Source organism: Mchenga conophoros, linkage group LG10, assembly GCF_057382185.1.
Source record: "Mchenga conophoros isolate Kocher_MC1m ecotype Shallow Benthic linkage group LG10, M_conophoros_male_GT1.1, whole genome shotgun sequence".
In the NCBI taxonomy this organism is placed as follows: Eukaryota; Metazoa; Chordata; class Actinopteri; order Cichliformes; family Cichlidae; genus Mchenga; species Mchenga conophoros.
In genome coordinates this window covers 25,275,812-25,301,121 of record NC_140535.1, presented here as the reverse complement: position 1 = coordinate 25,301,121, position 25,310 = coordinate 25,275,812, and the positions used below count along the sequence as shown (strand labels likewise).

At 39.0% G+C, this 25,310-nt stretch overlaps 1 protein-coding gene across 1 annotated transcript; it reads right to left on the bottom strand.

The window, feature by feature from the left end:
* Nucleotides 1-545: 545 nt before the first annotated feature.
* On the bottom strand, nucleotides 546-22,887 carry LOC146566027 (sodium- and chloride-dependent GABA transporter 2-like). Its single transcript, XM_085289552.1, has 14 exons — nucleotides 22,521-22,887; nucleotides 22,289-22,423; nucleotides 21,552-21,692; nucleotides 20,689-20,770; nucleotides 20,253-20,385; nucleotides 16,874-17,008; nucleotides 16,666-16,769; nucleotides 16,426-16,550; nucleotides 10,904-11,016; nucleotides 10,678-10,812; nucleotides 3,722-3,824; nucleotides 3,451-3,551; nucleotides 3,156-3,326; nucleotides 546-2,289 (listed from the first exon to the last, which is right to left on the bottom strand). The coding sequence occupies exons 1-14, from the start codon at nucleotides 22,720-22,722 to the stop codon at nucleotides 2,155-2,157; spliced, it is 1,815 nt and encodes a 604-aa protein (XP_085145678.1). The 5' UTR covers nucleotides 22,723-22,887; the 3' UTR covers nucleotides 546-2,154.
* Nucleotides 22,888-25,310: the final 2,423 nt, after the last annotated feature.

Below are 25,310 nucleotides of genomic sequence, written 5' to 3'. Positions count from 1 at the left end.
CAGTCAGGATTTAGAATAGAATAGAGTAGCCCTTTATTGTCATTTTATATGTACAACAAAATTATGGGTGGTCCACGCCCACTGTGCAGGAGTGGGAAAAAGTATAAATAGTTTGTGTGAAAGATAATTTCGTGTCAATAGCACCTTTAGAAATATATTTACTTTGAAAACTGGTGACGTGTCCAACACTTATTTTACCAACAGACACACACTTTGTAATTATATATATATATATATATATATATATATATATATATAAAAAAAATTATAGTTTGGTTCACTAAGTGGAAAATATTTATTTTCTCTTTAAATACATTTTAATTAAATAATTTAATAATCTGCTTTACTGCACAAAAAAATATATAGGGTTAATTTTTTTATTCAAGAAATTGCGAAACAGAAATAGCCACTCCTCATTTCTTCATATTTTGCTTCCTATTCTTTATATTGCTGCCGTAACACAACAATTTCCATTGTCATGTCATGATTCGGCCGTGTGGCAGGCAGGATGAGGACCCAAATTGCAAACTCACAGACACGGGGGATAAACTCAAAATGCAGCTTTATTGCTGACAGGTGATAAACAATAACGATGATACAAAAGCAATGCAAAACTACACTAAACTGGGAAAAGCTAAAGTAACATATACCGGAAGACACGGGGAGAACCACACACGGCATGAGGGAGAACGCGACGCCGAACAGAGGGAGACTCAGACAGAAATACACAGAGGGTAAACGAGGAAAGTGGGCACACACGGGGAACACAGGTGACACTGATAATCATAACGAGACAGGGCGGGGTGAACTGAACATGACATGTACAGGCACAGAGGTTCAGACAGGAGGAGAGAGAGCACGGGGAAAACACAGACATAACGGGCTGGGGAAACATGAAACAACCACAAAGGGAGACGAGGGCTCATAAATACATAGAGGGCACACGGGGGAGAGAGAGCACGGGGAGAACTTAGACATAAAGGGCAGGGGAAACATGGAATAAAACATAAGGAGAGACGAGGGCTCACAGATACACAGAGGGGCACACAGGGGGTAAAAGCCATGAAGGGAAAACACTTAGGGAACAACACAACAGGGCAACTCAGAAAACATGGTCTAAATAAGGAACGAAATACAAAAATACAAGGAACTAAGAATACTGGGCCCACATGGCCCAGGACCATGACATGTCAGATCAATACAGTTACCTACCCTACAAGGAGCAAAATATTCTTGTAGAATTTTTAAGTGGTCTTCAGCCTTTCTGTAGATTTTGGCTGCTTTTTACACTTTTCATATCGTATCTAAGCTAAAATAATAATATACAGAACATTTCTTCAGCTTTAGTCTGTCCCTTTGGTCAAAATTATCAACACAACACCACAAGAAGAATGTGTTTTTTGAGACTGGGACGTCATTATTGCAAATCACATTCTGAATTTAATACAAAACCCTCCATGTTATGGAAAAAATGAAGAAGCAAACACTTTTAAATATTTGAAACTGAAATGAAATGAACAAAGTGACTAAGCAAAACAAACAATACCGATACAAACTAATAAAAAAATAATAATTGAATTAATAGTAACAATTGTCTGGACAGATTTGGTAAACGGTCTAGATACAGTTACAAGAATTAACAGATGAGTTCAAAACTACGCCTGAGTTTACAGATGGGTACTACATGAGTACTTTAGTCATGGAATAATGTAGTACTGACTACAGAGTTGCCTTCTCATGGATCAGAATGCCAGCATTTTGATCCCATCACTGCATGGGATTTATTTATTCATATGAAATGGTAACGCAGCTTAAAATTATATGAGTGTCTGTGTGTGTGTGTGTGTGTGTGTGTGTGTGTGTGTGTGTGTGTAGTTCTATTATTCAGCTCGCTTAAGACAAACTATATAAACAGTATATAAGCTTGTTCTAATATATTTTGATAATATATGTTTATTGCTATTGAAGATATTAAAGCTTAAAGATGAAATATAATTAGATAAAGGTAAACTAAGGTAAGGTACAAATGTGAAAGCTGTAGGTAAAAATTTCAGGGCATGCTTGTTCTTTTCAAAGCACTCTTTAAGTTTCATTAGATGGATAAAAGCTCAGAAAAGCAGAGAGTAATTTACAATGTCCGTTATGTTATTGTGTTCATTGAGTGTTTTCCCCATTGCATGATAAAGGAGCGAGGTCTGTGTGGTCTGCTGTACCATCTCGTCCCAAAGCAAGATGGAGGTTTTGATCAAACAGCGGTTCGTCTACAGGCTGGCAGAGCTCTAAGAAACGCTGAGGAAAGAAAGGATAAATTGTAGATTGTAATTGTTTTGAGGATTTAAAAAAAGCCATCTTTAAATAGATTTTTGATTAACATTTTTGGAAGATATGAGGCGCAATTAAATACAATCTTGAAACTTTACAACCAATGAAAGAATTGCATTCAGTTTTCCTGTAAAAGAACAATTCAGTATTACAATATTATAATTTGACATTTCATGAAGATGTAATAAAAACACAAAAAAGGTGAAATATGTTTAGTGTGCTGATAAGTATTTGCAGCAGTAGAACAGAACTGACTTAACATGAAACTCAGAGGCCACGGTCACATTATGGTGGAGTAAGGCTCGCTAATTAAACAGAAGAAAAGAGTCCATTGTTTTCCCTGTATTAATTCTAAAAGTGTTTTCCATAAACCCATTCTTATGTAAGATGATTTGAGATCTCCTGCTGATACTCCTGGTGAAAGGCAGGGATTCAGTGTATGCAGTCCAAAACTCTTTAAAAATGTTCAAACACTGAATTTAACAATGTGGGAAAATCCAAACACTTTTCTCAGACCCAGGGGCCAGAATCAGCCAACCAAAGTCTCCAACTCAGACTGGACTGCTTTGGAAAATGTGAACAGGGCCATAGGTTTTGGACTTTTAACTGCATTTTCATGCATTTAACAGCTTTTCCCACTGATAAAAACTATTCTATGTCTATTAATACACCAAAATAACTAAGCATAGATAAACAATAAAAACAGTGAACGCTCAATGTCATAAGTTATTGTTTTTCTTTGTCAGTGATAGTTCTTAAAAGTGAATCCATTCCCCATCAAATATAAGCCATCTCATACTGATTCCACAATTTTTGAGAGAAAAAAGGCTCACCTGTCGAAGAGTGCCCTTTCCCTGGATTATTTTATATAATAGAAACAGTGGAATGAGGGAGAGGGAGACTGTGGCAATGAACCAGCCCAAGATGTTGGCCCAGAGTGGATAAACATAAGTGCTACTGAACTTCAGTGGGGAATATCTGACAATGGAGAAGACAAAGGTGCCCTGTGATGAAATAAGACAAAGTGGATTATTCTTCAGTGTGAAACTGAAAAGTGTGAATACTCTGCAGTGCCAAAACTGTGGAAAGGGAAACACAAATTATACATTATTATATGACATGACTTACAAAACAGGTGAAAGGAGTGATGTAGCGCCAACAGTACTTCATGAATGGGTGTGGACGATAGCCAATCATGTCTGAGATGTTACCATAAAAACGATCAGCACCTTTAGGTAAAAGAGAGCTATTAGAAAGACCAACCATTTATTTCAAACTAATCTATACCAAACAAGCAGACGCTGGTCTTTGTCTCAATGAAAATTGTTCTGAATCTGAGCAGCGTCTTTTTTTTTGTCACAACACAGTCTGTAATTGGTTGGCTATTTGTCTGACTTACCATACACCCAGCCAATGCTCACAGACTGGCAAAAAGAGAGAAGCAGCAGAGTGGTGCCACTACAGACATGATGATCTAACAGCTGGAGCAAATACATTCCTCCCTAAAAAAACAAAAAAGGACAGGGGGAATAATACACAGTCGTTCAAATCCAATGATAAAAAGAAAGTTAGGAAATAAAGCTAATCACAGACATACTCAGTCTCACTCACAACAGTTGACACAAGCATGCTTGGTCATGTCCCTTGGCATGACTTTATAATGCATTTTTTTTCCTTAGGGTTTACTGGAGCAATTTACATTTTAATAGAGTAATTAAAAATTTACTAAAGCAGTTTGATGGTTTTATACCAATTAGATGCAAACTTATAAAACTTATATAAAAATTCTGATGTTTATTCTAATTGTGGTTGCCATGGTAATACTGTAAAATTGTATATTACACCAGAAAACAGTAAGTTGTTGTAGCTCCCGTGTATGTTGCCTAATTATGTCTTTGCCATTTTGAGACTTAACCAGAGTGATCTCAGATCTGTTATCTAAAAACTTTTGCAGTGCAAAGTTTTTAAAATTAAAAGTGTTTTCCAAGAAAAGGGTAACTATTATAGGCCTTTTGCCAGAATCTTGAAATCCACCTTATCAAACGAAATCTCTTCTGATCAGTGTCTTTTTCTTTCTGTTAAAATTTAGGAAATCAGAGCGTCATTACAGTTATATATTAGGGGTGCAATGATACACAAAATTCACGGTTCGGTTCGATACTTTGGTGTCACAGTTCGATATTTTTTCGATACAAAAAAGTGTTCATGCTTTTTTAATTTGTCATTTATTAAAATTATAAATATATATTTTAACTCAAAAGTACAGTTTTTAAATTTAATGTTGCTGAAACAAAAAAGTAAGAAAAAAATAAATCTATCTGATCGAGAAATCACTCATCTTTGGAAAAGAGAGTTTATTACAGAGAAATGGCTCTTTCCAAAATAAAAGCTATACTATACGCTTCTTCTGGGCTATATTCTCAGCAGCATATTATTAAACATATCAGGTCCCCATAAGGAGAATCATGTGCTAACGGCTGTCTAAATGACTCGGGTAAAGTTTGTAGCATGCGTGCTTGTTGTTTTTGTCTGTTTCCACTTGTCTTTGCACTAGGATGATGTCGGAGTAAATGTGGAGTCATATTTGTTGTGTTCCCACTAGTGCTGTCAGCGTTAATCTGAAGTGATGTTTACGCCACAACACGGCAAATCTCCGTTAACGAGCTACCGCGGATCGCCCCATGTGTGGGGCTGGACGGCCAACACGTTAACGAGCTAACTGCGCTAACCACTAGTTCCCACCCATGTAATTGAGCATTGTGTGGCACATCCGACATACTGTTTTACTTTAGTCCATGACACGCTTACCTTCAGGGTCATACTTCACATGAAGACCAAAATAGTTCCAAAGGCCAGGGGCCCGTTCTTCGTACCTCGCTAAGTAAGTTAGCTGGATTAGATTGTTGACGATTTCGCGTGATCTTGGATCGTTCGGTTCCCCGAAGCTCATCCGGGACTTGCTGCCATAGCAACAGAGCCGTAAGCGTAAACCTGCTCGGGAGCAGGTTTACTTTATGCAAACAGGATTAGATCGCGGCCACGCAGGTATGTCCGCTTCATTTATACGAAAGCAACAGCGATATTCCACCACTGTTTCACCATAAATAAATAACATCAATGTAACTAAAGATAATGCAGCACTTGATCCTTCTATTGATTTCACACAGATACATACAGGTCATTTCCTAAAAAAGGGAAATGTACTATTATTACAGATGTAAGTCATATTTCAGAGTAGTAATTGCAAATTACTTTGTGTAATCAAGATGAGAGACCACGGCTATAAAAGCGAAGGTGGATTTGGGAAGCCTGTCGCAGCCATGTCCTGTCCGTATACGCGAGCCACCCATTGCGGAAGGTGCAAGATTGATAAGGAGAGTCCTCAGAATCCAGCGTATATTGCGGGACAGACAGGATCCTTTAGCTCAGCGCGACAGTGTGCTCATAGAGAGATATCGATATTCCCGTGAGGGTATTATTCACTTAACCAACTTGTTGACGAGGGGGTGCAGGACCACCACCTGTCTTTTTTTTTTGCTCTGCCCTTTTCTTGGTTGCTGTTATGAACAAACAAACAGATTATTTCAGGGTCTCTTTTCAAGAGACGAAAAGCAATATAAGTGATAAATATTACCATTCTGTAGAATATTCCTATATTTCACTTTTACTTGTTCCCATGTTCTAGTGGGTTCTGTCGTGGCTCTAATGTGTAAGGGGATATAATATAACATAATATAATATAATGTAATATAATATTGGATAATATAGTGTAATATAATAAATCTACCCTACCGCCTACTGGTGTTGGCCAGAGGGGCCGATGGTGCGATATGGCAGCCTGGCTTCTGTCAGTCTGCCCCAGGGCAGCTGTGGCTACAACTGTAGCTGCCTCCACCAGTGTGTGAATGTGAGAGTGAATGAATAGTGGCATTGTAAAGCGCTTTGGGTGCCTTGAAAAGCGCTATATAAATCCAATCCATTATTATTGTTATTATTAAATCACTTACGAGTTTAATTTGTCAGCAACTTTCTGCCAGCCCTCTCTCCTTGCTTTTGCAGCCTTTGCAGTGTTCCCTTGTGTTCTGATTAAACTCTGAAACTCCTGAAATCCCTCACTCAAGAGTTCTTGCTCTGCTGCCGAAAAATACCGAGCGCGCTCCTTTGACATTTTCGCCGACCAATCAGAGGGTTGCCGATCAATGTTTCTACTATCGATGCGTAGCCCCTTTTACGACACCCAGTGATCTCACATTACTTCATCCAGCTGTACTAATCGTCAACAGCAGGTGTGTTCGGAGAACCGGATTAGCGAGCTCACGGTTAGCGCGATGATTTGGTCTTGGATGTGTCATTTGATCTTGGATGTAGTAAACGACGTACGAAGAACGGGCCCCAGATCTGAATGAGGGTGGGGGAGGTTCAATTTTCCATGTTGCAACTTCTGTCTCGCTAGCTTGCGCTGCGCTCAGTGAATCTGTGTTCAACTACTCCGCCTAGGTTGCACTGTCGAGCACAGATCCACTGAGCGCTCAACACAGACAGCAGAAGGAAACTTGATAAAATAAATTAAAAATTTTGTATTGTTTGATACATATGCGTACCAAACCGAAAGCACTGTATCGAACGGTTCAATATCGATACGAGTATCGTTGCACCCTATTATATATATATATATATATATATATATATATATATATATAAAAATAAATAAATAATACACTCAGCACGCCCCTGCGGGCGGTTTATCCTTCAAGCTCGGGTCCTCTACCAGAGGCCTGGGAGCTTGAGGGTCCTGCGCAGTATCTTAGCTGTTCCCAGGACTGCGCTCTTCTGGACAGAGATCTCCGATGTTATTCCCGGGATCTGCTGGAGCCACTCAGCTAGCTTGGGAGTCACCGCACCTAGTGCTCCGATTACCATGGGGACCACCGTGGTAATATATATATATATATATATATATATATATATATATATATATACATATATACATATATACAAACTAACTGTAATGACACTCTGATTTCCTAATATATATATATATATATCTAGTAAAGCTGGTGGTTTTAACTACCAGATTTTGCATTGTGCTTCATCATAGAAACTTCTCTTCTGTGGTGTTTTTAAAGAGATTTTTGAGATAAAAGACATCTCTTTTAATGTTTTTCTACATTCATTCCAGGTATGATACTCTAATTACATTATGCTTGTGTTGGAGCTCCGTTTGGCCAGTTTAGTTGCCCTACACTTATAAAGGTTCCTTTGTAAGTGCGGATCCGCCATTAGCATGCTGCCTGCTGTAACCCATAATTTCCTTCGGGATTAATAAAGTATTCTGATTCTGATTCTAAAAGACCGGATCCTCCAGCTAAAAAACATTTTCACTTCTCCAATATGCAGCGATTCAACAAGAAAATTTGGGACACAGGTGACTTCATCTTCACTTTTCCAACCGTTCCATCTCACAATTTCAAATTGTAAATTGTAAAATTGTGAAGACTGTAAACAACTTATCATCTATGTGTACATAACATGTTGTCTGTCAACAAGACTGAATATGGACAAGGCTGATTCTTAATATTAGATGCCTGAGATCCCTAAGCTCTCAAACAGCACTTCATTAAAAACAGGCATGATTCTGTCATGGAAATCACTGCACTACTAGTCTCAGGATCACTTCCAGAAATCATTGTCTGCCACGTCACCCACAAATGCAGATGAAGGCAAAGAAAAAGCCTTATGTGGACACAATCCAGAAACACTGCTCTTACAGTATCTCTGTGCCAGAGCTCATTCAACATGGACATGGAGTAAAAAACTGCTCTGTGGTCATGAATTGACATTTTTGGAACACACAGACACCACATGCTCCAGGCTAAAGAAGAAATGAATCATCTGGCTTGTTATGAGTGCTCAATCCAAAAGCCTGCACCTCCATGATATAACAGTGTGTGAATGTGTGTGTGAATGGGTGGATGACTGGATATGTAAAGCGCTTTGGGGTCCTTAGGGACTAGTAAAGCGCTATATAAATACAGGCCATTTACCATAACACCTTATAAAACCCCCTTTCAATAACTTCTTTATTGGTTTCTAATGTCATTGTGGAAGAATTTTAGCCCAGTCTTCCCCAATTACTAATAAAATATTCTGATTCTGAGAAACTTTAGCCAAGTCTTCCCTACAACAATTTATTTATGCATAGCTCTGTTAAGGCTCCACTGCAGCATTTCAGTCTGTTTGAGGTCTGGGCCATTGCAGCGTGTTGATTTTTATTTTTCTTTGTCAGCCATTCTGTTTTGGATTTGTTGTTGTGCTTGGAATCATTATCCTGTTGCACGGCCCAGTTTCAGCCAAGCTTTAGTTTCAAGTTGGTCTCACATTTGACTCTAAAATACTACGGCATGTTCTGCTCAATGCCTGCAAGCTGCATAGCAAGCCTGATTCATCACCCCTCCTCCAGCAAGTAATGTAAACTTCATGAGTTGCTTGACATCTGTGACTCTGTGCATTATGGCTAATCATCTCCACGTTGATCTTGTCTGTCCAAAGGACATTGTTCCAGCATACTTGTGGTTTCTTCAGATGCTGCTTTGCAAAGCTAAACCGAATCTGTCATACTCTTTTTAGAGGAAAAAATGTTTTCTCTTAGTAAGCATTCCAGGCAAGCCCTACTTATTCAGTTTTTTTTTCTATTATAAACTTCAACATGCTAACTGAGGCTTAGAGGTTTTTTTTCCCGGGCATTGTATGGCCTAATCTTAAAAATGTCCACTCCCAGAATAGCATGGCATAGTGTTAACACTCACCTGAGTGCTCCAGACCAGCAAACTGCCAAAACATCCACTATATTATAGACGTGGTCACACTTGCTGATAATTAGTTAATTAAGTGCACATGATTTTAACCTTAATAAAATAACCACATAGATATTTTGAAAGTGTTAAAACTTGAAAATTCAATCGAGGTGCATTATTGTGAATTTTATTTTACTTCAGGTGACTGATATGGGGTAAATAAACTTAAATTTGTCTTTTCTTATTAATAGTAATTTGGAATCAAATAAATTATTATATCTTGGTTGGAACTTCAATAATTAAATGGTATCCAATCACAAAATTTTGTGTATATTATTTTGCCAGTTAAAATAATTAAAAACCATATGTATGTCAGCCATATATATTTAACTGTCACCTTAAATTTAACTTTAGCTTGTGTTAAATAGGTTAAATATTACAGCAAAGCCATTAATTCATTTAAAGAACACAACAAAGCATTGATTAATGCACAAGCTTACACTGAAACATGAGCAAGAGAAATATTGCTGTAGCGTCAAACCACAATCTTTGCATTGAATGTCAGGCAAGCAGGACATGCTGATTAAAGTGCATTACTAGAACAAGACACATATGAGCAAGTACTGAGAAGCTACAGCAACATATTCAAGAACCTTAGATGAGCAGAAGACCCAAATACATAATTAAAATGCAGCTGTTTTCTAGAGCTGGAACGTCAAAAGAAGGAAGCGTCAGTCACAGCTGGAGCTATAGAGGCTCTAGTGCAGTGGGAACCCTGCTAAGATACTAAGTTGGAACCAGTATAAAAAGGCAGTGTTACAAAGGCAAGTGATACCCAACCACCAGTCATGACAGCTGCATCCGCTCTACTTAGCATGGAAACCGTGGCCAAATGCAACCCACGCAATCCCCAGATACAACTCCCCCAACTCAAAGGCATCATTCATAAAGTATACACCACAGTAGCAGTAATCCTGGAGATAAAAGAGCAAGAATGCAACATGCAATACTTGTTTTGCACAGTGACAAGAGTAAAGGATTTCAGTTGCGGGTTATAGTGTTACACCAAAACCAAAATTGATCAAACTCACATCTGGAGCACATACGTGTTCTTGCTATGTAAAAGAATTTTTCCATACTTGGAAATTGGATCCTTGGGGAAAAAACTCCTAAATATGAACTGTATTCTAGTTAGCACACCATAGCGGTCTCATTTTTAGGTAAAACTAAATGTTTAGATATAAGATTTATAGTATAAGTTTATTCTGTTCGTTTATTTTTCATTAGATCTGTCTTAGCCCCCCAGAATACATGGATTTAACCCCACTGTTTCATCCCTATTTTTTAAATGTGTTCCAGTAGAGGCCACTTCCCTTGATTCTACCTGTACACTAAAACATGTAGTGTCAATAACTAAGGTTTAGTTAGTAGTTGACTACATACCTTATATAGTTCTTTCAGTCTCACTACAAATCACATTAAGAGCTATATCGGTCAAACAGTATCAAAAACGTCCTTAATGTTTTCTTATCGTGTAGCTCCGTCTGTACTGAATACGTACCTCAGTGACCAAGGAGAGTCCCAGCAAACAGCAGGTACAGCATACAGCCAGCAGAAGCAGCTCACGTCTATAGCCTTGATGCAGGCAAGGAAAAAGATCAACCAGTGATGTCATCACACACTCCAGACCAACAAACTGTAAGGAACCAATTGCAACACACGGTTTGTTCATTAGTCACATAGTATTCCATTTCTTCATTCATACATACTCTAACGTGGATTAGTACCTGACTATCCAACCCAAGCAGAATGATCATGAGGAAGAAACACACCGACCACACTTGGGGCACTGGCATCATGGCTACAGCACGGGGGTAAACAATGAATGCCAACCCTGGACCTAAAAACAAATAATGTAAAGACAGATCAAAGATGTCAATTATAGGACACAGACAGGAATCGTTATGTGTGGATACTTCAGTATACTGTCTTATTGCTTTTATCTCTATTATGGTGCTAAAGGAGAGGCCAAGGGATCCATCAATTTCTTTACAAAAACATCCTTTTTTGTTGTTATTGTTTTGTCAGCCACAGCAGTTTGCCTTGCGGTCTGCAGTACAATCCATTTAAAGTTCTTGTTTTCGCTTGTTATTGTAGTTCAGCTGCTCAACCATGTTTCTAGCGTCATAGACTTTTATTGTCTAGCCATAGTGGTGTACTAGCTGTGGAAACTAATTTGGCATTATTGTCTTACTGATTCCCTCAAAAAGAAAAATTTAAAGGTTTAATGAGCCAGATTATTACTTTATATATATGTATATTAGGGGTGCAACGATACACAAAATTCACGGTTCGGTTCGGTTCGATACTTTGGTGTCACGGTTCGATATTTTTTCGATACAAAAAATGTTCATGCATTTTTAATTTGTCATTTATTAAAATTATAAATATATATTTTAACTCAAAAGTACAGTTTTTAAATTTAACCCTAACCCTTGTGCGTGTTTTTTATTTTGACAGCGAATGCGCACCTGCGGACCACTTATGTGCAGCCCTGGTTATTTAGCTCATCATATTGCAGCCACAGAAATTCTTTTGTCCATGAAACCATAAAGCTGCACTTTCTTTTTGCCTTATAGTCTCATTTGTCATAACTTCTCCGTTTTGTGGTAAGCTTTTCTTTGACTGTCACTTCTTCACCCTGACCTGTCTTATTTGGCTCAGCAGAACTGAAATGCTTTTACACACGCACTCACATAAGCTCAGCGATTCTCTGCGCGATCAACCTCTCACATGTTTAAGCTTGCTGTGGGAGATTTCACTTGTCATGTTTGCATAGTAAGCTAACGATTGATAAGACGATGTCAGAGGAATTGGTGCACAAATTATCATCACTCACAGATCAGTGCTGTCGCTCTCTATACACAGTTCGCACGATTGCAAAGTGAAAGCAAAAAAACAAGCACAAATTCAAACGCGACTTCAATATGTCACATATTGACAGTGGCTCACCGATGCCAATGACATAATTACCCAGCTACATTTCTGAAAGAATGCAAAAGCATTGACATATATTTTTCCTACAACAGCCCGACGGGCAGGGCAGAGATAGATTTTGGTAGCCCGACTGAAAAAAATCGCTAGCCCCGGGACGTCGGGCTAGCGATATTGCGAGCCCTGTATCTTATTGAGGAATCACTCATCTTTGGAAAAGAGAGTTTATTACAGAGAAATGTCTCTTTCCAAAATAAAAGCTATACTATCCGCTTCTTCTGGGCTATATTCTCAGCAGCATAAGGAGAATCATGTGCTAACAGCTGTCTAAATGACTCGGCTAAAGTTAGTAGCATGCTTGTTGTTTTTGTCTTTGCACTAGGATGATGTCGGCGTAAATGTGCAGTCATATTCGTTGTGTTCCCACTAGTGCTTTCAGGTTAATCTCGTTGAAATGACCTTAACGCCACAACACGGCAAATCTCCGTTAACAAGCTACCGCTGATTGCTCCGTGCATGGGGCTAGACGGCCAACACGTTAATGAGCTAACTGCGCTAACACACTAGTTCACACCAATGTAATTGAGCATTGCATGGCACATCCAACATAGTGTTTTACTTTAGTCCATGACTCGCTTACCTTCAGGGTCATACATCACATGAAAACCAAAATAATTCCAAACGCCAGATCTGAATGAGGTTCAATTTGCTTGTTGCAAGCAGAGCTTAACTTCTGTCTCGCTAGCTTGCCCTGCGCTCTTCCTTCTGACTATGCTGTCTGTGTTGAGCGCTCAGTGGATCTGCGCTGGACAGTGCAGCCTAGGCGGAGTAGTCGAACACAGATTCACTGAGCGCTCAACACAGACAGCATCGTCAGAAGGAAAATTGATAAAATAAATTACAAATGTTGTATTGTTCGATACATATGCGTACCGAACCGAAAGCACTGTATCGAACGGTTCAATATTGATACGAATATCGTTGCACCCCTAATGTATATATACCAAAAATGAATTAATACCAATTAATTGCCTGTAATAAATATAGTTACATATCTCAACTATTAGCCACCTTCCCAAAAGGCCTGAAAGTTGGCAATCCTGTATTATTATCTGCTGATAATAATACAGGGTTGCCAACTTTAGCCTCTGCATTCCTAGTATCCACTGGGCCCTGTGCTTCGTACGTCGCTTACTACATCCAAGATCAAATGAAACATCCAAGACCAAACCATCGCGCTAACCGTGAGCGCGCTAATCCGGTTCCCCGAACACACCTGCTGTTGACGATTAGTACAGCTGGACGCAGTAATGTGACATCACTGGGTGTAAAAGGGGCTACGCATCGATAGTAGAAACATTGATCGGCAACCCTCTGATTGGTCGGCGAAAATGTCGACGGAGCGCGCTCGGCTCGGTATTTTTCGGCAGCAGAGCAAGAACTCTTGAGTGAGGGATTTCAGGAGTTTCAGAGTTTAATCAGAACGCAAGGGAACACTGCAAAGGCTGCAAAAGCAAGGAGCGAGGGCTGGCAGGAAGTTGCTGACAAATTAAACTCGTAAGTAATTCAATAATAACAATAATAATGGAGTGGATTGATATAGCGCTTTTCAAGGCACCCAAAGCGCTTTACAATGCCACTATTCAGTCACTCTCACATTCACACACTGGTGGAGGCAAGCTACAGTTGTAGCCACAGCTGCCCTGGGGCAGACTGACAGAAGCCAGGCTGCCATATCGCGCCATCAGCCCCTCTGGCCAACACCAGTAGGCGGTAGGGTAGATTTATTATATTACACTATATTATCCAATATTATATTACATTATATTATAATATGTTATATTTTATCCTCTTTCACATTAGAGCCACGACAGGACCCACTAGAACATGGGAACAGGTAAAAGTGAAATATAAGAATATTCTACAGAATGGTAATATTTATCACTTATCTTGCTTTTAGTCTCTTGGAAAGAGACCCTGAAATAATCTGTTTGTTTGTTCATAACAGCAACCAAGAAAAGGGCAGAGCAACAAAAGACAGGTGGTGGTCCTGCACCCCCTCGTCAACAAGTTGGTTAAGTAAATAATACCCTCACGGGAAAATCGATATCTCTCTATGAGCACACTGTCGCGCTGAGCTAAAGGATCCTGTCTGTCCCGCAATATACGCTGAATTCTGAGGACTCTCCTTATCAATCTTGCACCTTCCGCAATGGGTGGCTCGCGTATACGGACAGGACATGGCTGCGACAGACTTCCCAAATCCACCTTCGCTTTTATAGCCGTGGTCTCTCATCTTGATTACACGAAGTAATTTACAATTGCTACTCTGAAATATGAATTAAATCTGTAATAATCACATACATGTAATAGAATGCTAATAGTACATTTCCCTTTTTTAGGAAATGACCTGTGTGAAATCAATAAATGGATCAGGTGCTGCATTGTCTTTAGTTACATTGATGTTATTTATTTATGGTGAAACAGTGGTGGGCCCGTTCTTCGTACCTCGCTAAGTAGGTTAGCCGGATGAGATTGTTGACGATTTCGCGTGATCCTGGATCAGTCGGTTCCCCGAAGCTCATCCGGGACTTGCTGTCATAGCAACAGAGCCGTAAGCGTAAACCTGCTCGGGAGCAGGTTTACTTTATGTAAACAGGATTAGATCGCGGCCACGCAGGTATGTCCGCTTCATTTATACGAAAGCAACAGCGATATTTTTCCACTGTTTCACCATAAATAAATAACATCAATGTAACTAAAGATAATGCAGCACTTGATCCTTTTATTGATTTCACACAGATACATACAGGTCATTTCCTAAAAAAGGGAAATGTACTATTAACATTCTATTACATGTATGTGATTATTACAGATGTAATTCATATTTCAGAGTAGAAATTGTAAATTACTTCGTGTAATCAAGATGAGAGACCACGGCTATAAAAGCGAAGGTGGATTTGGGAAGCCTGTCGCAGCCATGTCCTGTCCGTATACGCGAGCCACCCATTGCGGAAGGTGCAAGATTGATAAGGAGAGTCCTCAGAATTCAGCGTATATTGCGGGATAGACAGGATCCTTTAGCTCAGCGCGACAGTGTGCTCATAGAGAGATATCGATATTCCCGTGAGGGTATTATTTACTTAACCAACTTGTTGACGAGGGGGTGCAGGACCACCACCTGTCTTTTTTTCCTCTGCCCTTTTCTTGGTTGCTGTTATGAACAAACTAACAGAGTATTACAGGCCAGTATTACCTTGCCAAGAGACGCAAAGCAATCTAAGAGATAAATATTACCATTCTGTAGAATACTCCTGTATTCCACTTTTACTTGTTCCCATGTTCTTGTGGGTCCTGTTGTGGCTCTAATGTGAAAGGGGATATAATATAACATATTATAATATAATATAATGCCATATGATATTGGACAATATAGTGTCATATGATAGATCTACCCTACCGCCTACTGGTGTTGGCCAGAGGGGCCGATGGCGCGATATGGCAGCCTGGCTACAACCGTAGCTGCCTCCACCAGTGTGTGAATGTGGGAGTGAATGAATAGTGGTATCGTAAAGCGCTTTGGGTGCCTTGGAAAGCGCTATATAAACCCAATCCATTATTATTATTATTATTAAATTACCTACGAGTTTGATTTGTCAGCAACTTTCTGCCAGCCCTCTCTCCTTGCTTTTGCAGCCTTTGCAGTGTTCTCTTGCGTTTTAATTAAACTCTGAAACTCCTGAAATCCCTCACTCATGAGTTCTTGCTCTGCTGCCGGAAAATACCGAGCACGCCCCTTGGACATTTTCGCCGACCAATCAGCGGGTTGCCGATCAATGTTTCTACTATCGATGCGTAGCCCCTTTTACGACACCCAGTGATGTCACATTCCTGCGTCCAGCTGTAGTAATCGTCAACAGCAGGTGTGTTCGGGGAACCGGATTAGCGAGCTCACGGTTAGCGCGATGATTTGATCTTGGATGTGTCATTTGATCTTGGATGTAGTAAGCGACGTACGAAGAACGGGCCCCTGGTTAGCTTTAATCAGACTCACCTTAACTAAGATGATTCAAGTTTAAGCCAAAACATCAAAAGAAAAATAAAATGGCAGAGCAACATATGAGCTCTGCCAGAAAGCTTCTTATGATTGAAAGAAAGAAAAGAAGAATCACAAGATCTTCCCAAAGGGTGAAAAGTTTGCTGCCATGCAGGTTTCCTGAATATTTTTACAACACCAGAAAGCCTCAAAGAAAATGTATGAAACTGCCACTCTCATGTCCAGTATATAGTTGAACTGAAGCGAGACAGTACATGCCTGATTCTGCTACTTCAGAAATATCCACTCCTTGTTCATATGTCATGAAACCCAACACAGAGAAAATGGCAAAGCCTGCCACAATGCTCGTGGCACTGTTCAGCAGACACAAGTAGAAACAGTCCCTGCAATAAAATGAATATGGTAAGTAGAAATACTTAGACACAGATGTTGTAGATGCTGATGCTCAACTTAAAAGATGATCATAATGATCTTTATGACAGTTAGTACTGGACTTACTTATAACAGTTGTTGTTGTAAGTGTTATAACTCCCAAGAGAAGTGAGGAAACCAAGGCCAATGGCATAAGAGAAGAAGATTTGAGTGCCAGCATCCATCCACACCTGGAAAGGTCAAACAAAATCATCGTGTGTGTGTCTGTAGTGCATGAATGTCACTGTAAAACATCTAGCTTTTTTGATCTCGGGTCTCTATGTGCTTTCTTTACCTGGGCATCTAACAGGCGAGAAATGTCAGGGTAGAGGTAATAAATGATCCCATCCTTTGCCCCTGGGAGGGTAACACCACGTATAAGCAAAACAAATAGCATGACATAGGGGAAGGTTGCTGTAAAGTAGGCTGCCTGAAAAAAAAAAAAAAAAAAACAGAGAAAAGAGATGGTAAAGAAAGTTATAGTTTGTTTTGACCTGTCATTTCATTATTTTATTCATATTTTTTTCTTTAGTTTTACTGTATTGCACGCTTGCTTTCCTAAATCCAGCTTTGGTGTGGCACATTAGTAGCATCTTGGGTGTATTACTCTTGAAATAAACAGTTCCCACAACGTTAATCAGATCACTATAACTTCCAGTGTAATGTTTAGCTTAAACGTGAATATTACTTACCTTTTGAAATGATAAAAATCACACCAACAGCTTTTCTTTATAGCTGCTCTTCTGATATTACTAATCAGTGCTTTAAAACATGGTGTAAAGCTTACTAAATACTTTGCCAAAACTGTTCTTTGGAAAGTTGAAAGAAACTTCAATTAATCCCAGCCAAGTTATGCTTTGTATCGATTTTGCACCATTTAGATCTTACAATAAGAAACCTGTCACACACTGCACACATACTGTAACATTGAATCTTGTCCCCTTTACTCATAAATTTCATGAATGACAAGTTTGAAAACCATACACTTCAGTATCAGATTAATTCAAATGAGTTCATAGATGGTTTTCATGCAAGCATCTGAAATGTAAACTGAATAGAGGATGGAGACATAGCTGCTGCATGTTCAGCAGTGTCCTAAAAGAACATTGGAAGAGACTATTTCATTTGACTATTTGGAGACTGAGTATATTCATTTATGTAGCCAGAAAAAGACTTCCTTCATCTTCTTCATAAAAAAGGACAACAGCACATGTCACAACAAGCATTGCTAGCAACAAAATTCAAGATAAATGGCATGAGATGGGTAGCTATGACAGACAATTACATCAGGCAGTAATGACACTTATAATACAGGTATACAGGAAAACTGGGAGCAGGAGACGGACCAGTGCTTGGACATATAAGTGGGTTAGGAAACAGCTGCAGATGTCACATCTGTCACATTCAATTTTGGATGAATGTGCAAAGTGCTTTTCCCTGCTGTATCATGTATACTGAGCAACTCCTATTGAGCAACATTTATCAAATTGTACTGTACATTGAAAAAATGTGGATAACGGGGTAGCAGTATAGATCAAAATATGAAAACAAGTCCTGATCAAGCATGGGTATGTAAGACTGGGTAATGACACACTGACTTAATGTGCTGTGCCCTCCAGTAGCTACTGTGTTTGTGTGCCTTTATTCTAGTGTTTCTAATGCATGCATTAACATAGAGAATTGTAGGATGTGAGTTTGCAGACATCAGTTTGTGTCATGGGGCAATACTCACCCCGTGCACCATGCAAGCTACAGCAGCCACTAGCCAAAAGTTTCAACAATCAGAAGAAAAAAAAATTTTTTTTTCAATGGTTGCTTGTACCTCCTGTGTTAGTGTCTTAACAGTGCAACAGTGCAGTTATTTGCTTTATAACTATGTGAAAATGTCTTCAAAAATACATGAATCAATGGTTCTAATTGCCAATTATACAGCTGATACTTACTGTGTAATTTGACCAGATGTTAAAGCATGAGTAAAACAGAGAATAAAACTATGCTTTTCTGATGTTGGAGTTTTACCCAAGCTAACACAATACCCATTTAGCACAGAGTTATTATAGTTTTGCATTTTCTATTTTTTTTTATATATAGCATTTCAAGGATAAAAGATCTGATGTCTCAACAGGACCTGGAAAAACTAGTCCATGCATTCATCTTTAGTAGGCTTGATTACTGTAACAGCATCTTTACAGGTCTACCTAAAAAATCAGTCAGACAACTACAGCTCATTCAGAACTCTGCTGCTCGAGTCCTCACTAAGACCAAAAAAGTGGACCACATCAGTCCAGCTCTGAGGTCTTTACACTGGCTGCCTGTCCGTCAGAGGATAGACTTTAAAGTCCTGATGCTGGTCTATAAAGCTGTGAATGGTTTAGGACCAAAATACATCAGTGACCTCCTGACCCAGTATGAACCTTCCAGATCCCTCAGGTCATCTGGATCCGGTCTTTTATCAGTTCCCAGAGTCAGAACCAGACACAGAGAAGCTGCATTCAGCTTTTATGCTCCTTATATCTGGAACAAACTCCCAGAAAGCCTCAGATCAGCTGAAACACTCAGTTTATTTAAATCCAGGTTGAAGACTCACCTGTTCTCAGCTGCATTTGAATAAAGCACCAAATCCACACTTTAAGCTTAAATTTCAAAACTTACATTTAACTACTGATTTTATCTACTGTTCTGATTTTATCTGTTTTGATTTTATATACTGTTGTTTGTTTGTTTGTTAATTAGTTAGTTAGTTTATTTGCTTGTTTTAATCAATTTTAAATCATGCTTTTTATTTGTTTTTGTTTCTGATGTCTCTGTAAAGCACTTTGAATCACCTTGTTGTTGAATTGTGCTATACAAATAAACTTGCCTTGCCTTGCCTTTTATTTGGTTTTTAGAATGGGTTTGATGATTTCAGTTTAGTCTTTATTGTTTGAAAATGTTGAAAATGTTCTGTTTGTTTCAGTTTATTTGTATTTGTTTAGTGTTAGTTTTAGTCTTTTTAAGATTATATAGAAAGCATAGGTCACAAGCAAGATTTCAGAAAGTCAGTCTTAGACATCCAAAGTCTCAATAAAAACGCACATCAAATCCTTATTATGCTAGTTTGAAATTTTAAAATGAACAAATACTAAAAGTGAGTCCCTCAATATTTTATTATATTTTTATTTCCAATTTCACAAAACATTTTACTTTGTTTTTTTTTTTTTTTTTCAAAAGCCTAGTATTTATTTTTATTTTAGTTAACTAAGCTGCCTCATGTTAGTTTTTAGTTTAGTTTGAGTTAGCTCTAATAACCTTGGTTTAGCCTTCAAATATAAAACAACCCAATGATGTATACATATTTTATGTGGAAATACATACATTCTGCAACCCTCTAATAAAAATTGATTAGATTTTTAATAAAGGCTCTTTTATTGCTAATTCAGACATCTTGGATTTTTGTACTGAGTCACTGTTTTTTGTTGTTTGTTTGCTGTCAACAAGCACGGTGTTCCACAAGGCTCTAGATTAAATCCTCTGTTATTTTTTTTAATGTACATTCTTTCACAAGGCCACATTATCAGGACTTTTAAAATCTTTTTAGAATGGTTTTATGATATACTATTACAACTTTTCTTGTTTGTTTTTTTAAAGGAAAAAATTTAAAAAAAAAAAAGATGTTCAGTTTTTAAATTACTAACCTTTCCTGTCGACTTGATACCCTTCCAAACACAAAAGTAGCAGATAATCCAGCTGAGGATGAGACAAAGGACCAGTTCCCATCGCAAGCCCCCAACTTCCTCAATACCACCAGAGACCTTTAAAACCCGACGCCTGGTCAAATGAAGGGAGCAGTAATGTGGGTGAGAGGGAGACCAGGAGACCACAAATGAATGGCAGGTGAAAGGGAAGGACATGTGGAAATTGGGAGGGAGGAAAACTGAGTGCTAGATTGGATGACTGACGAATGAGGAAAAAAAAAAAGTGTGGGAGGAAGTGGAGAGTTAAAAGAAAACATCTGAAAATGATCATAAAGAAAGGAGGAGAGAGGGAACGAGACAAGTGAGGGAGGGGAGTGAAAAAGGGGAGGAGGGGGGAGCATTCTGTTTAACTTGTGTGAGTTGACTATATGCTTACTGCCAGAACTCCACAACAGGAAGAGTAGTGTTCAGTCTGGACGTCATACTCAGATTCAGATGGCTTAAGTCCAAGCATGAGTCTGGTATAGGGAAGGCAAGGCAAGGCAAGGCAAGTTTATTTGTATAGCACAATTCAACAACAAGGTGATTCAAAGTGCTTTACAGAGACATTAGAAACAAGAACAAATAAAAAGCATGATTTAAAATTGATTAAAACAAGCAAATAAACTAACTAACTAATTAACAAACAAACAAACAAACAAACAACAGTATATAAAATCAAAACAGATAAAATCAGAACAGTAGATAAAATCAGTAGTTAAATGTAAGTTTTGAAATTTAAGCTTAAAGTGTGGATTTGGTGCTTTATTCAAATGCAGCTGAGAACAGGTGAGTCTTCAACCTGGATTTAAATAAACTGAGTGTTTCAGCTGATCTGAGGCTTTCTGGGAGTTTGTTCCAGATATAAGGAGCATAAAAGCTGAATGCAGCTTCTCCGTGTCTGGTTCTGACTCTGGGAACTGATAAAAGACCGGATCCAGATGACCTGAGGGATCTGGATGGTTCATACTGGGTCAGGAGGTCATTGATGTATTTTGGTCCTAAACCATTCACAGCTTTATAGGCCAGCATCAGAACTTTAAAGTCTATCCTCTGACGGACAGGCAGCCAGTGTAAGGACCTCAGAGCTGGACTGATGTGGAAATAAAACATCAGCAAAGTAAAAATGCCCATTTACAGTGTCAAAGGTGTTGCCTTCAAATTATATTTCATATATTCTATATTCAAAACTATTACAGCACACAACAAGCAATGCATACAATAGTCACTGCTTTTTAGAATATACCAGTACTGTAGTACCTGTGTTCCAGTAGTGTCCACATGTGGCCCAAGGCAAATCCCCACTGAAAGACTGGAACAGGTAAAAGAACGCCCATGCCAAGATTATAATATAAGATGTTGCACTGAATGCGATGATTAAGTGACTGGCATAGCCCATGCCTAAAATGAACAAACAAATAAATAAAATTGGTAATGGTCAATTATTGAAACTGTTCTGTTCTTGCACAGCACCTAAAGTCTAAGAGCTAAGAGGTGCGCAAAGGAAACACCGCAGACATAAGCTATATACAAGTGCAATGTCAGTCGAAACACTGTGTAAACACTTTCTCTTTGCAGAGGTCTAATTATATAAATAAGGTCGTTGTGGCGATGAAGCAGGAATATAAATGGAACGTAACCAACATATTTATGAAATGCATTCATGTGGTTCTTACACTTAACAATCATGCGTGTAATAATCTTTTACATGAGCATAAATAATTTATCATTCTTCCTCTTCCAGTAGCAGTGATTACTTTCCTACTGGAAGTGTAAACAACTTCCCTCTGGCACCTTGCCTCAACACTGTTTATTGTTCGACCGAGACCATTTTTGGACACGGAGGCGGTCTCAGCTCTGTTTCTAGGGGAATAATCGAGCACGCATAAAAAATAGACTAGGATACAAGCCCGTTGGTAAATATAAGGACTCACTGAATATATATAAAGTATGACTGACATTTCGGAGAAAAATTTGGGGGAGTTTATTTTAATTACCTTGAAAGAGCGGACAAATCCTTCTCCAGCAAGTAATTCCCCCCTGGCTAGTGTACTGTCCCAAGGCAGTCTCAAGGAAAAAGAGGGGGATCCCGCACGTGAATATGAACAAGATGTATGGGATGAAAAACACACCTGTAAGAAAGGCGGAATTTTTCGTTCTAACGCACGGAGGAAAAAAATACTGGTGGACAAAATGTGCTTGACGACTAAGAGCGTTTCTTTCACCCACCTCCTCCGTTTCTGTAGCACAGGTAGGGGAACCTCCACACATTCCCGGGTCCAATGATCGCACCCATCACAGTCAATATGAACTCGGCTTTGGTTCCCCAGTGCCCCCTTCCTTCCACCTCTTCAGCCTTCTCTGGGTGACTGTTTGGCACACAAGCTGTGGAGGTGCCATTCTTGCCGTTTGTGGTCATCTGTTCCCCCATTTAAATAGTTTACTTGGTGCCAGATTTCCTTTGTTTCTGTGTAAAGTTCCCCGCGCACTGGACTAAAACTCACACGGGGTTGATCACACGAATATGAACTGCGGTAAAGTGAGCCGTCATTTGTGAGCCGCGGTCAAGCCAGCCGCCTCCTATCCGCCGCATAAATTTCCTTGCGCTTTTACACCAGTCTTTACGGTAGCGCCTTTTCGCTTTATATCCTGATTGAAAGCCTAGACTCGCGCACACATGCACGCGCGTGAACAGTCACACGCACGCGCGCACACAAATTACAATGGAACAGCCCAATACAGCCATCGTGACAGTCTGGTTGCATATTCAAAAATTCATTAAAAATCATTCTTAAAAGTTGATGCCAAGCTTTCAACACAATCCTCTTCTCGGACACCTACTTTACCTCTGGGCCAGTTTTTACCCAGATTTACTGTAATATTACTCAGAAATCACAGTAAACTCATATTCAGTGCAATACAGTCAATGCACTACAATTATGTTTATTTCAAAAATTCATTAAAAATCATCCTGAGTAGTTGATGTACAACTTTCAACACATCCCTCCTCTGGGACACCTACTGTACCTGTGTGCCAATTTTCATCCAGATTTACTGTAGAATTCCTCAGAAATTAAAGGAAGCTTATATTCAATTCAATACAGTCAATACAGTAGAATTATGTCAATTTTCAAAAATTCATTAAAAATCATCCTGAGTAGTTGATGTACAACTTTCAACACATCCCCCCTCTGGGACACCTACTGTACCTGTGTGCCAGGTTTCAGCCAGATTTACTGTAGAATTCCTCAGAAATTAAAGGGTACTTGTATCCAATGCAGTCGGCCAATACAGTAGAATTATGTCAATTTTCAAAAATTCATTAAAAATCATCCTGAGTAGTTGATGTACAACTTTCAACACATCCCCCCTCTGGGACACCTACTGTACCTGTGTGCCAAGTTTCATCCAGATTTACTGTAGAACTCCTCAGAAATTAATGGAAACATTTATTCAATTCAATACAGTCAATACACTACAATTATGGAAATTTCAAAAATTCATTAAAAATCACCCATAATAGTTGAGGTCCAACTTTCAACACTTTCTTACTCTGGGCGTCCTACCGTACCTCTGGGCCAAGTTACATCTCAATTCACTGTAATCTTTATCAAAAATTGAAAGAACAATTCTATGTAAATGCTGGCTGTGTGTCCTTTCAAAGTGACACTAAATAACAGAACTCAGGCACATCAGGGAATAATCCAAAAGGCGGATTTATTAAACAAAAACAACATACAAAATATCTCTAACCCATACTACATAACCTAAAAAGAAACAAAGGGACACTTAGAAGCACAAGGAAACAATACTGAAAGGGCAAGAGACACAGTCCAAACACAATCCACAACTAAAATGCCAAAAGAACAAGTCATCCCACATAGCAGACGGGTCTTGCTTGGATCTGGTGTCAAGCCGGCACTGCTGGCTGACTTCTGGCATGGTAAGATGGCACTGTTTATGTGATGGCATGCCACATTTGGCCTGATTGGGTGAATGTGACATGTTGTATAGAGCACTTTGAGTAATATGGGTGAGTAAAAAAGTGCTGTATAAGAATCAGTCCATTCACTGTCTGAACAGAGTTTCGTCATGTTACTTTTGCACTATTATGTTCCAGCACATGTTGTTATTACATGGCTTACATGGCTAAGGTACACATTAGGCTGACATCTGGGGCCAGAGCTGAAACTGTTCTGGGCCAGCACAGGGCCAGCAGTGTGTCTGCAACTGGCCTTGTGCTGGCTCATGTGTGGGCCACCTCTGGTAAACCAGATCTGGGCTACCATAGGGCCGTCATTCTTTGCGGTACGCAGGCCATGTGTAAGCACATTGTGTGGGACAGATCCAGGCCATACCAATTTTGCTATGTGGGAGGAATTATGTAAAAATAGAAACATCATAAAAATGAAAATGAACATAAAGTAAAATGTACTGAAAAGAACATCAGTATGGCCATCATTATTTGCTTGGAAAGTCTAAAGTTCCATGGCTTTGAACAGCCAGAGAACGCAATGCCCAGCTTAGAATGACTAAAAGTAACTTCTTTTAACATTCTGTCATTCTGCTTCTATATCAAAAATCCACTAAAAATAGTCATTTGAAAAAAAATATTCGCCACTTTTCATCAGTTTGGGTTCCTCTGTTTATAGCAATTTTTAGAAAAGAACCCAATACCTTTGTCACTATCAGTGTTGGGTAAGTTACTTTAAAATAGTAACTTAGTTACATTACTAGTTACTTCTCTCAAAAGTAACTCAGTTACTTCAAGTTACTTGTTACTTTCAAAGTAACTAGTTACTAGGGAAAGTAACTTTGGTTTTACTCAGAATTCTCTTGTTAATGTGTTTCTTCCATAACTTTGCCAGTCTTCTAGCTTGCTTACTTGCCACAAGTGCACTGTGCCACCTACCAATAGAAAGGATATGATAACGTGCATATTTCCACGAGAGAAATCCCACGCCTGGACTGTCATTGACTGCTGCCATGATTCTAGCCTACGTCACAGCGTCATGTGCG